General features: G+C 45.2%; 1 protein-coding gene across 5 annotated transcripts in view; it reads left to right on the plus strand.

The window, feature by feature from the left end:
* LOC6729912 (RNA-binding protein 208) overlaps nt 1–13,123 on the plus strand; it is a 58,390-nt gene that overhangs the window by 17,579 nt on the left and 27,688 nt on the right. For 2 of the 5 annotated variants that reach the window (XM_016177691.3, XM_016177692.3), the window contains exons 1-2: nt 2,814–2,999; nt 4,575–5,553. The exons of the other annotated variants lie outside the window; for them this stretch is intronic. In XM_016177691.3, the coding sequence (XP_016036670.1) occupies nt 5,070–5,553 (484 nt within the window). In that variant the 5' untranslated portion in view covers nt 2,814–2,999; nt 4,575–5,069. Of the gene's footprint in view, nt 1–2,813; nt 3,000–4,574; nt 5,554–13,123 lie in introns of those variants that run through there. 5 annotated transcript variants of the gene reach the window in all.

Genomic DNA, 13,123 nt, shown 5'->3' on the forward strand with positions numbered 1-13,123 from the left:
TATGACGACTCTACAAATGCGAAAGACGACGTTCTGACCACCTTGAGCCGGGATTGTGGCCGAAACTTTCTGCAACTTAAATTCACTTTATTTGCTCGTTGTGTGTTGAGCAAGCGTATTAATCCGCTGCCAGAGCACCATTTACATTTCATTTGTGCGCCACGCCCGTGAATATGATAGAATAATGAATATATAAATCAAACGAAACTTTCTCCGTTACGCCTTGTGTAGTTGGTGTTTAGCATTTTGTGTAATAAATCAATTGTGGGATATATACTGTTGTACGGTTTGGGAACGTGCTAGATTTAACTCTTTTCTCTCAAGGATTATGGTGTAGTTTGGTGTATGCAGCGATTTCTTTATGACCAGTTATGTTTTAGGTCATTTAATTAACCTACTTAAGTAACAGAACTGTATAAATATGGTTAAACAAATGCAGTGTTTTTTCATTGCGATCAAATTAAGAGAGCTCAAATTCAAGGGGATATTAACATCAGCTGGCTTTCGTCTTCTCCTATTTTTTACCTCCTTTAAAAAGCCCGCGGCAGCAGCTGTAAGTGCTTCGCTTTGCAGCTGTTCCAATTTTTAGTGTAAATAACCCCGGCAGCAGCAGCAGAAGCAGCAGCCTTGTTTTTGTCCCCTGCTTGAGTTTTACCAGCCACCCGCCAACCCATCGCCATCCGCCCACCCATTTTCCACTTTCCACGCTTTCCCTCTTCGGCACACTTGTCAATATGAAAATGTTGCTGCTCCTGCTGCTGGGCCGCTGATGTTGCCGGTGGCGCTGCCGTTGCTGCTGCATTTTTTCGCTCACCTGAATGTTTGTTCAGTCAGAAAGTTTTGATTTATTTACGGCGCAAGTTTTACATTTTACACGACACTCGCCTCCAATTACACGCCGCTGCCACTGGCACAGCCAGCAACCCTTCCAACTGAACTCATTTGCACCTCAGCAACCCTCGGCTGCAGCCCTAAAAAAGTGAAAAAATGCAAAATAAAAAAAGGGAAAACTGAAATGCTTTCCTTCAGATTTTAATCGCTCACGTGAGTCCTGCGAGTGTGAGTGTGTGTGTGAGCGCGCAGTTGCTGTTTGTGTTCTTACATATTTAGTCGCAGGATAATATGTCGCCAGGCTGCTATCGCTATCGCTGTTGCTGTGTTACTTTCTGATTTTCCTGCTCATGTTGCTGTTGCCGCCAACTTTCCATCATTGTCGTCACGGCGCACTTGGTCATTTGCATATGGCAGTCAGACGTGGACTAGTATGCCTGAAATAGGTCTATGCTAATCAAGCATTCGATGGCCTATATATAATATAATAAATTATATTTACAAAAATATCTTATATCACAAATTAGCTGTTTCCTTACATTTCAAATAATTTGTTTGTTGTTTCATGCAATACACCCAGCTAAAAGTTTATTTATAACATTTAAGTTATGCGTGCGACAAGTTTCTAACTTTTTGTTCGCTTTTCCCAAGCTTAACCCCTTCTTTCATGAAGGTTTTTCCACTGGTGTTGCATGCAATGCAGCCGATATCTGTTACACCATCGACGTCATTTCGTCCTCGTTTGTGTTTGTGTTTGTGCCTGGCCCATGAATATGCAACGCAGAGTTTGCCTCGTTATTCCGCCTTGTAAGATTGGTATGGGTATCCGTATCCGTTTCCGCTTTGCGGGAAATCGATCAGGGGTCGCTTTGAGATACCGAAAACAAGATTGTCGCTTTGGAGGCTCGTCTCGAAATTACAGGGAAGCTTACTTAAATCGAACCAATGTGGTAATATTATGTGTTAGTACTAGTAGTCTGATAAAATCCTTACTATTTATATTACCCTCAACCTCTCTAGGAAAGTGAGGAAACATTCCGTTTGCCTTATGAACTTAAGAAGTTCTCCCGTATTCATGGTCTTAAGTGACCTTGAAGGCGGTGGAAAGGAATATTTCAGCGGCAGTCTCTTTGCCTTTCGTCTGACCAAAAACCAGAGCCATTTGCGACTTAGACTCATCTTGGCCACTTTTCCCCCCACATGGCCGCAAACGCCGCCCAGACTTTTGGGCCCAACGTCTTTGGAGGTCTGCGTCTAATACGCTCTCGGCGAAGAGTAACAGTTGCTAAAATGTTTTCCATTGTTTTCACGCTCAACAAAAGGCAGACAATTAGTTTTCTTAAACGACAAATCAAGTAGAAATTAAGTGGTGGCGGGCAAGGGCAAAAGCAAAAGCAGCCGCAACGAGCTGAGTGCTGCGGGTGGTTGGGTGGTGGGTGGTTTACTGGGTGGCTGGGGAGTGATAACAAAACAAAAGTGGATTATTGGCTCTCGAGCGCATAAACAATGGCATGTGGGCCTGTGTGTGTCTGGGCCTTTGTTTGTTTGCCTAGTGTAAAGCGTTTAAGAACACTCCACTCACGACTGTGCGGCTTTTGCATAATGAGTAAAAAGGCGCTAATGTAATCGGCACTCGAAAACGCTGTTAGAACTAGACCTTATTAAGAAATATGATAAGGCAGATTAACAGAGTGGTTTCGTATAACACACAAGTATGCCATAATAGTCAGGAAAAGTAGGGAAATTTTCCTAAGAGTTAGCACAAGGAAAATCGCGGAAAATCTTTAGTCAGTACAGCAACCGTTTCGAAATTCCACATGCGCATGCCTGGGAGAAAGATTTTCCCAACAGGACTTCGGCCGTCGCTCGGGACTTTTCCTTTTGGCCAGCACGAATGGCAAGCATTCGGCAAGGATGGAAGATTTTCGGAGCGGCAGCGACGCCGGCAGAATAACGGTAAACGACCGGAGCGGTACGATGTGTTGACTATTTGTGAGGCGGACGAAGGCGCTTCGCTTTCAGTTTGAATTGTGTCCTCGTTAAGAAAGGATATTCGTTACATTGTTGTTAAGTTGTTATTATAATTTCACAAACAAACCAACCAACCAACCAAAAGCAAACCGAAAGCCAACTGCTCGCTAAAGAGAATTCAAAATAAAAACCGAAAAGTAAGAAAAAGCGAGAAAAAGGAAAATCCAGCAATCGACGAAGTGATACAAACGAAAGCCGAACAAACGAAAAACTAACTATGAATTTAATAAAATATAAATTTGCAAAAATAAATATTAAAGCTTGGAAATGAACGAAAATACTTATAAATTAATTATTTAGTAACAAGTTTTTTAGTTTTATTGTGCTGGCTGTTATAGTGTTTCAAAAAGATATATGATTTCGTGTTTCTGGTTTTTCAAAAGACTTTTGTTGCATAAACGTTCCAAGTGTTTCGAACTTAAAAAATATCTGTGAATCGGAATTTAATAAGTGTGATTTAGAGACAGGATTTTTTTTGTACAGCTTTTAAAAGTCCCTTAAACTTTGGAAATGATTTTTCTAGAAAATCTATTTGAGTTGTGCATTTTTGAAAACGCCTAACCCGTTTTGAGTTCCTTGGCTCCGTTGTCACCTAGGCGAGCATCGATTTTGGCCATATTTACATAGCCAGCCAGAACGCTTTTTGCGTGCATGTATTTTGTTGTGCCTGTTGTGTTTTTGGCCATATCCACATTATGTACAACTACAGGCGTCTGGCACTTCGGCTTGTGGGCCACATAAACCGACAACGAGCAGCCAATAAATGCTGCCTGCCTGCCGACTGGGTTCCTATATAAAAAGGACACTGCAGCTGTGTGTGATTCATACTCTCATACACACTCGCACACACACAGAAATACACTCGCCCGCCTGAATAAAAATGAAGGAAATGCTGGGTGTCGTATGTATTTTGTATTTTTGGTGTGGCCCTTGCACTCGTCCTGGTTTTTTCTTCGTTTTATCCTTGCGGCCGCGAGTGCTTCCGTGTGTCCTGGGCCCCCAAATAAACATAAAAATATAAGTTTATATTTATATTTATACATAGCATTTGTCTGTCCGTCCGTCCCTCCGCCTGACTGTCCTCCTCGTGCGCGAGATATAAAAACCGGAAGCGTCTGATCCTGACACTTGCCAACACTTGGGGCGTACAGGGTGTCAGGACTCAGGACTCGCTTTGTTTGGGCTGCTGGGAATGCCATCTTTCGGGGTCCTGTCGTAAAAGCCCAGCTCGGTTCCTTGTGCGTGTTTTTTGGCACTTGTATTCCGCTGCTTTTATTATTATTGTTATAATTTTTTTTTCGGCTGGGAGCTGACTGAGCTGGCTGAGCTGTCTGTTTCTGCTTTTGGCACTTAGACATTGCGTTACGCGCATAACTTTTTATTTTTTGTTGGCTCATGTTTCGCTTTGTATGCGTATGCCGGAGCACACAAATCGTAAAATATTAAATTTAATTTTTCAAATGATGTGTGAATGGCTTAGTCTTGATATATGATAATGGTTGTGCGCGCTGCCAATAAAAACAGGGCGAGTCGTCAGTTTTATTTACTTTTCTTATGCTTCGAAGGACTTTGATCACACTAGCAGCCAGGCGAAGTTAATTATCCTTGTTTGTTCGTTTGTACTTATGATTTACAGCTTGCGGAATAATTTCATTTTTCGTTTGCAAATATTTCGTCAAGCTAAAGAATTGTGTGCTTTAATATTTCCATAGAAAAATATAACCAAGGGAATCCGCTTGCCTTGAGTGCTGGGGATTCTGCCTGGAAACATAATTCAAAAACCAAATGAACTTTTCGAAAACAAAATTCATTGGTCTGTGATAAGTGAAGGTCAAGCAAAGAGGAAATTTTTTATAAAAACTAAAAAACTAAAACCAACCACAAACAACACGAAGCGGAACAAACGTCAAGGAAAACCACAAAAAAGGCAGCATTTTCCAAATTAGCAAAATTGTAGAAATTATTTAATGCATCAAATCGTTTGACCAAACAACAAGCAGCAGCATCACAACAACGCTGCGGTTTCACACAAAAAGGCGGCCATTCAAATAAAAACCCGAACGTAGCCAAATTATAACACAATTTATTTATATCATCAACTGCAAGGCGCCAGGCACTTCATTAAGCATTAAAGCGAGCTGCGTTTAACCGCAGAACGTGCAAATTTCGCACCGCAAAAGTACCAGCACCACTGAGCCAGCCGGAAAATGTTGGCCATGCCCACGCTGATGATGCCAGCCACCGCCCAGATGACGCTCAGCGCCGCCCACGGAAAGCCCTACGAGACAAAGCTGCTGGCCATCCACCAGACGCACCTCCAGCAGCAGCAGCAGCAACAGGCACCCGCCCCCCCGCAGCAGCAGCAGCAGGTGCAGCAGTCGCAGCAGCAGGCGCCCAACGGCAAGCAGCAGTCGCAGCAGATGACCATTGTCACCACCCAGCAGCAGCAGCAACAGCAGCATCCCCAGTCGCAGTCGCCGCACCAGCAGCAGCAGTCGCAGCAGCAGGCCGCCGCAGCAGCCGCCGCTGCAGCCGCAGCAGCCCACCATCAGCAGCAGCAGGCGGTGGCCGCCGCAGTCTGTGCCGCCCAGCAGCAGGCGGTGGTGGTGCAGCAGCAGCAGCAGTACCAGATCCACTCGCAGCAGCAGTCGCCGCAGCAGCAGCAGGTGCTCTGCATCTCGCCCAAGCAGGGTAAGCCAAAGAATCAGCTAATATTTCGAATGGAATCTCCACCCTTTCTGCATCATTATGTTCTAAGACTAATGGCAGCATTAATATTAGTGCTTCCTGTGCGTAATTGTCATAATCGATATGTTGATGGGCCAGCTAATAAATTCGTACCCCAAAACTGGGCAGCTCCCTTGACGATTCCCTGATGGATGAACGTTACCCATTGAGGTGTGGGCTCGTCCCATTTGTTTACGAGGACCACCAACACTTTGGGCACTTATCGATTGGCTTTTATTGCCTGCCTACGCCTATGGCCGTACTCCATGCCCATTCCCAGTCCCAATTTGAGTCGCAGGTCCATACAAATTTCACGAGTTTTACGAGCAGCTTGAGCTGTTCAAGTAATGCTTTTTATGGTCTTCGTCGTAAAAGTCGGCCAAGCCTCTAATAGCTGTCTAATGTTATTTGGCCCCAGAACGAGGGCCGCGTGTTTGTCAAAGTTTACGTTTTCACTTAGCCTCTAAATATAAAGAAAAGCAGCCACACACATCCACCTATAGGTATCACTATCACAATTATAGAAGCAAAGGTGTTTGTCTGCCTTTGTTGCCCAGCTAAATCAAATAGAAATCAATTTGAAATTATTGACAATTTCCACACTGGCATTGGCTCAGTCAATCGACTCGACTCGATTCGATTCGATTTTGATTTGGACTCCCTGATTCTTCGATTTTGTCATAGTTGGCATTCTGACTAAACGAAAGGCAAACACACTCGTGGCAAAAGCAAACAGACGGCGTGGGTGGCAATGTAAATACCAGGATGGGGCGTGGCACTTGTCTGTCTGCTGCTCTTGTTTCTTCGCTTCTTTTTTTTGTAGACTCACAGTCAGAGGAAAAAGTGCAAGGCAAGACGAGCCAGTGAAGTGCGGCGGACAACGCGGCGTATACGTAACATTTAAACGCACGTCCACACTTGACCAGCTTTTCCGAGACAGGGAATTGAAAATCGAACTGGCGAACTGTGGAGCTGTGCAGCTGTAGTGGGAACTGTAGAAAGAAAAGTTTCTTTCGCAAGTTTGCTGGCGTTGCTTTGCGGCAAATTTGTTTTTAAATTTGCCGAGTGTCTGCCGAAATTTTCAATTGAATCCGTTGTTGGATGCAGAAACAAATTGCCAAAAGCGAACGACGACACAAGAATGTGCAACTCGAAAGTTGTAAGCAAACAGACAAAGGCAGCGTTGAATTTGGCTTATAAAGTGGCTACTCTTTTTGTCTGAGTGTCGCAACCGGCAAATGTCGTCCTTTGTTAAGGACGGTAAGGACGTTGACTGATGCGTTGGCACAGCTGCCAAGTAGCCTGGCCATTGTTGTGCTCCCAGTTTTCTTTTTTGATTTTTTTCCCCTGGCTTGGGTGGGCCAACTTTAAACAGGTGATCGATTTTTCACTTTGTCGCCATGGCGCTTTTCGCGTTGGCCGAGCGAAAATTTAATAAAATGTGGCGGGTCGAAATTTAATCCGCTTGCAGGCGGCTTGCGACACCTATCGTATATTAAATATGGCATATTTAAATTATAAAATAAAGTGAAATAAAATTGAGCGCGCCGAGCTGGGCAGATTATGCCTGAATTTGAAGCCCATTTAGCTGTTGCCGCTGCCATAATGCAAATTATTTATATTATTTTATCTACCAATTTTTTCCTAGCTCTCCATCGATTTGCATATTCATGTTCCTGGCTGCAGCGATAGTTTTTGCACACTCTTGCGCCTGAATGTAATTGAATAAATAAGCATATTAAATGTTTACCGACAGCCAACATACATTTTTTATAATTACAGCTTAAGCCGGGCTCCTTTTTGCTGGGCAGACCTTGAATATATTGGAAAACACTATAAATTCCGTTGGAGAAGCCATTAAGAGCCCCGTAATTAGGCTGATGAATTCAGAGACGCAATTCGGAATAACAATTGGTGGGCGGGAAAGCACCCTTAAAGTGGAGAATAAATTCAGTTCGGCGTCTGCCGCTGAGTTAATGCATTTTCCGCTTCCATAGGCAGACACAAAGACCGATTCGTGTGCAAAAGTCGAATGTCCTTTGGCTGCTCCTGCTGCTACTGCTGCTCCCTAATGATAATGATGATGATGATTACGATTATTATTGGCAGGCAGTGCATTGCATGCCGAGTGCATTTTGTCAACCTGCTCAGTGCTCACTGCTCGCTAACTCATCGGCCATTATCGTCATTATTGTGGCCGTTAAGTACGTTTGCCGCCATTATCATTCCGCAATGTCCTGGCATGTCCTTGCTTGCAGTTATTATGCTTTAAATATGCCAGCTGCGTGCTACGTATATCTTGGGCATTTTTTCTGCCACAACGCCTCGCCGTTGCAGCTGCTCAATGGTTTTTAAAATTGAAAACTATATATCAATTGTGCCTAGGCCAAGGGGATAGTTTGTCGTCTGGACCGGAGGCATTGGCATTGCCATCGCCATCTCGTCCTTTGTCTGGCTCCATTTTTTCCACCCAGCTTCTGCGAGCTGCTCTGCTTTCTCCTTATGGGCTTTCATTTATTTGCTATTAACCTGTCATTGTTCATTTTTATTATTGTGTGGTTTTTATGCTCGCTTTTTGCGCTTTGTCCTCGCCATTTGTTGTTGCAATCGTGTCTCGCGGCATTTTCTTGCACGTGTATGTGTGGCTGTTATATGTGTGTGTGTGTGCAATAAATTGTTATTATCGCCGCGTTGCAGCATGTCGTCGTCGTCCTTTTGGAAGGACTTCGCCTTGTCCTCCGCAGACCATGCCGAAAGATTTATAACTTTTATTATTATTGAAGCTTATTTGCCGCTTTATCTGGCGCCCCCGACTTTGGTTCACAGCTCAGCCATAGTTTACGACTGGAAAATCAATCATACGCCATGTTTGACGCCAAGCCAAGTCAGCTGACCATCACCTGCCAGTTTGCAGAAGGAAATGGAGTCCCCAGGGATACCCCTTTGTTTTCCCCGGTTGTCAACGTCGTTTTGTATTAATTTTTCACCGCCACCCGACACTCATTGATGTTGGCTGTCATTAATGTCTTTGCCCTGCTGTCCATTCGCTGTCCACTTTGGCAGCGACTTTGTCTGGCTGCCAGGAAGGTGCTGGAATGCAGCAAAGAATACCCAATACCCAAAGGGTGCACTCGCAAAAATTGCACTTTAATAAATGAAAAATTTCTTTAAATATTTAAAAATTGGTAAAACAGGTTGAGTCAGAAGTTCACACATCTATTAAAGCTTTTCATAATATGATATGATGATCCATATAAGTTAACCATTAGTAGGCGGCTTTCCGCCTACTCACACTTTCCTACCTCACACTTTTCTCCGTGTGACAGGATATAGAATACAACATATGGCATCCCATATACATAGTAGAGAATGGGACATTTCTTTACGGGCTGCTCTCTTAATTCAGTGGGCGGTGCAAGTGGGCAATGGATTAGTATGCCAAGTGACGTCCAGCGGCTGATGCCTTGTTATTAAGTGGACGCTGCAGTTCCACTTCCACTTGCAACCGGCTGGACAGAGGGAAAACTTTTTAACAAACGTCACTCCTGTCCAGAGCTCCCTGGCATTCCGCCTGATTTTCCGCCTCGCTTTCCTCGTCCTTTCTTGGCTCCTTTGCTTTTGTTTTTTTTGCTAAATGCCAGCAAACAACAAAAGCAGCATAAGGCAGTTTGGACAGCCGGGATGAGCATACAACTACGTAGCTAATACTTTAGCAGCCGGATTAGGTTCAATTGGAGCGGGCAGCGGGATGAAGCGGAGAACGGGGCGTAGAAAAAGAGACATCCCGGCTGGAAAAAAATCTCAAGCCCACACACACACACACACCCACCAACCAACACTCACATGCAACAAGGACTAAAAGAGAAAAGGAGGAAGGAATAAAAACTGTTGTAGCAGGCATTAAAGTTTAAACGTTGGTAAATTCCTACAGCTTCCGCTTTGTTGGACTTCATGACAGTCACAGCGGGGACAATGGACCGCTTGACTGGACAAGGCCAGGTGGTGGCGGTGAAGGCGGTGGTGGGGTGGGGCAGGTGAGGTCCTGTGGTCTGGTCAGGTGCGTCGTGTGCGTGATGGGTGCAAATTAAAGGACGATTACAAATATCGATCAAGTAGCCTTTGAAGGCAAGCCAAGGCAGTAAGTCGAATATCGTGTAACATCTTTGTCTTCTCTTGTATGCGGGAAAACCGAGCTGGGAATGATTAAAAGCTTTAATGTTCTTTAGTTTAAGTCATAAGGGGATAGCAGACCTTTAAACCATCATATATTCCGATATCCAAAACTTTTTAAGGACCCCATGCTGCTTTGTTTCCGCACAATATCCCAGTGACCGCTCTCAGTCGAGTCTGCCAAAAATCACATAAAACGTGAATACTTTCCCCAGGAGCGGCGTTGCACACTTTTGTGCGCTGCGGTCGCAGATAAAAATGTTTGGCGGGCCATCATAACACGCACATGCACAAATACAAGCTCATATGGTGGCAGCATTGTGCTTGTTATCCTGCGGGCACAGCATCCACATGCGCATCCCAGTGCTCGTAATTTCGCAATCGTCAATCATGATCAATGTTTTATACACAGCATTTTAAATGTCCGCCAGACTCACATGCAAAATGTCTGGTCCTCTTCCTGTTTGGAAAAATCGATGCCGTTGAGCCGTTCCGTCTGGCAGCGGCTTTAAAGTCCGCTTGGCTTGGGTCTGAGGTCAGCCGGGGGTCAGCTGGGCAGCCATTTTGCCAACCGGGTGGCTGGGCGCCTTTGTCTTTGTCTTTGGCGCCTGTTTGGAGGCTGTCGCAGCCACAGGAACTGGACGCAGCAACAGAAACATGCCATGTCCGTGGCACCGGGCACAATGCAGCCAGCAGTCAACGCATTTGACAATGTCAGCCGGGTAGGCATGGTTACCATTCAGTTTTGGCTTAAAGGGGCTTCCCTTGGGGATCTGTGATGAGCTTGGGGGTGCTGCAGATGGAGTTGAAAGTTCAATGGGCATGTTGGCAATGGGAATATTTAACTTATTTCTGGCTACCGTAATTTAGTCAATTTTAATTTAATTCTCGTCCCAACTTTAACAGCACTTTTTTAACCCCTTTTGAAACAGCCCCAACCAATACACCCCTGTTTGCCTTCGGCTGCTGCTTGTGTTGGCCATGCGATGGTGCTATCTTGGTCATCCTCCGGCCATGACCATCGTCAACAGGATTCTCCTCGAATGACTAACAGCAGCTGCGGTGCCTGACGTCAACTGAGGCAGAGACAGAGGCAGCGACCGCACAAAAGCCACAAAGCCACATCCGTCTGTGCGCCGCTTGGGTCACTCGCTGCTCTGCTCCTGGGTCGTGGCATGGCCTTTTGTTCTGCAGCTGCCGCGTGACCAGCCAAACAAGCAGCACCACCCCAGCGCCAACCCAGCACCACCCACTGCTCCTCCATGCTCCCCTGACTTTGTGGCATCCGCGACACTTCCCTGTTCGCTGATTTGTATATTTCGTGGCAGCATAATTTATTGATTGAGTGTTTGGCCAGTCCACAGCAACCACCCTGTGCCGCACAACCACCAAACCACACGCCACCAGGCCACCCATGACCCTGCACCACCTTGCACACCCACCCACTTTCAATTCCGACTTTCAATTGTCATTGCGAATATTTCAGCTCGTTCTTTTTGCAGCGTTTTGTTTTGCTGGCCCTGTCGGTTTGATTTTGTCAGCTACGCTTTGTTGCGCTTTTCGCCAGCTCCGTCTGTCCCGCTTTTCCTGATTTTCCACGCTTTTCCCCATCTTCATTCCCGTTAACTTGGTTTTTGCATCCAAACTAACACCAACCGCCGATCCACCGACTTCGCTGAAAATTTAAATTGGTTTGTTTTGTACTGCGGCGGCTTCTGGTGCACTGGCAGAAAAGTGCCACCACTTCAACAATAAGTTAATTATCAAAATGTTTAATTTTATATTTATTGCTGTCCAAATATTTATAGGTATGGAGTAAAAAAGTTATTCGTTGATGCATATATTCAGACTATGACTTTAAATATAAATTGGACATATTTGATGTTAAGGGAATTCTTTTAGTCTGCTTAATGGCATTTGCATAATTGACATAAAAGGACACTTTTCCCAGTGTCGTACTGCCACTGTTTCCAACAGCGCTGCCATAAAATTGCAAATTGCAATTCGCTGGCAGGTCTTGGTCTTTTTCCACTTCCCTCCCCGGACTTTTCCGCCCGCTTTTCCCCGCACTCAAGATGTCTGGCAGACATCAGCGTCATGTTGCGCATCGTTGACAAAGTTACGAGAAACTGTGGTAAATTTTATTTGAATTTCCAATGCATCTGCTGCCGCTTTCCTCCCTTTTCCCCCCAGCACCAAGCAGCAGCTGCTCGTTGCGGTTGGCAAGCGTTGATGAATGGAATGCAGTTAGCACCCGAAAAGCATGGAGCTTTCTTTTGATTTCACTCCTTCGCCCCTCGCTGCCGTTCTGTATTTTAGCCACCAATTAATCATGGCCCTGGGCAATCACTTTCTGCTTCATTAATGATCGCAGCCAGCCGCAAAAGATAAGCCCTGGCAGAGCAATTTTTAATCATAATGGGATCTCGGATCCGGGGCTCATCCCCAGTGCCATGTCAAACTTGTTGAGGCCGCCTGCAGCCGAGGAGCCAGCCCGCATCATCGGTGGTATTGGAGGCCGAGGGCCAAGACAAAGACAACATGTCGAACAAGAGGGGAGGTGGCACGCTTTAATGATAACAATAAAACAGCTCACACAGCGCGCGGAGGCATCAATGTCACACATGAGGAGCGGGAAATGCGGAAAAGCACCAGCACAACTTTCAACTTTTACAGCAGGGCAACAAAAATGAAAGCATGAGGGTGTTTTTCATTTGTTTTTCTTTTTTTTTGAAAAATTACCACACCAGCAGCAGCAGGAGGAGCATCTTCTGCGTTAAATCAAAAAATTATATAGTCATATAGTCGGGCGCACACACACACACATCGGCGACATGAGCAACACATGGCCCGGAACAGGAGCAACATGCTCGGTATTTAGGTGCGGGCCCACTGCGAGTGATAAAGGCGATAAGGATGGCAAGGAAAAGCCACGGCTGGCAGAAATTAATTTATAATAGGCATCCTTTACGAGATGACAAGGCTGCTGAATGAGATAATGGCATCAAAAGGCGTGGCTCGTCGGGATTTGTGGCCCGAACCGGTCTCGCATGTTTGGCAAATAACGAAATTACTTAACGCTGGAAAATGGGATGGCGCTTGTAAGCTGTTGCTAATAAATATTTAAAAATGTTTGTGTGCAAAATGGGAAAATGTGATTTTGAGCAGTGGAAGAGAGGAAAATACTTCCCTAGTCAACTGGCAATTAATTATGCAAGTCGAGACGCGGCAAATAGCAAATGACGTGGTCGAAAGGTTGGTCAGTGAACCCAGGAGCGCCTAATTTGGGTTTTATACCTGTCTCGTCTAACGCTATCTCTGCAGCAGATCCTGTCATTAACTGTCGCTCATCGGCATTAGCTCA

This window comes from Drosophila simulans, chromosome 3R (genome assembly GCF_016746395.2).
Source record: "Drosophila simulans strain w501 chromosome 3R, Prin_Dsim_3.1, whole genome shotgun sequence".
Taxonomy (NCBI): Eukaryota; Metazoa; Arthropoda; class Insecta; order Diptera; family Drosophilidae; genus Drosophila; species Drosophila simulans.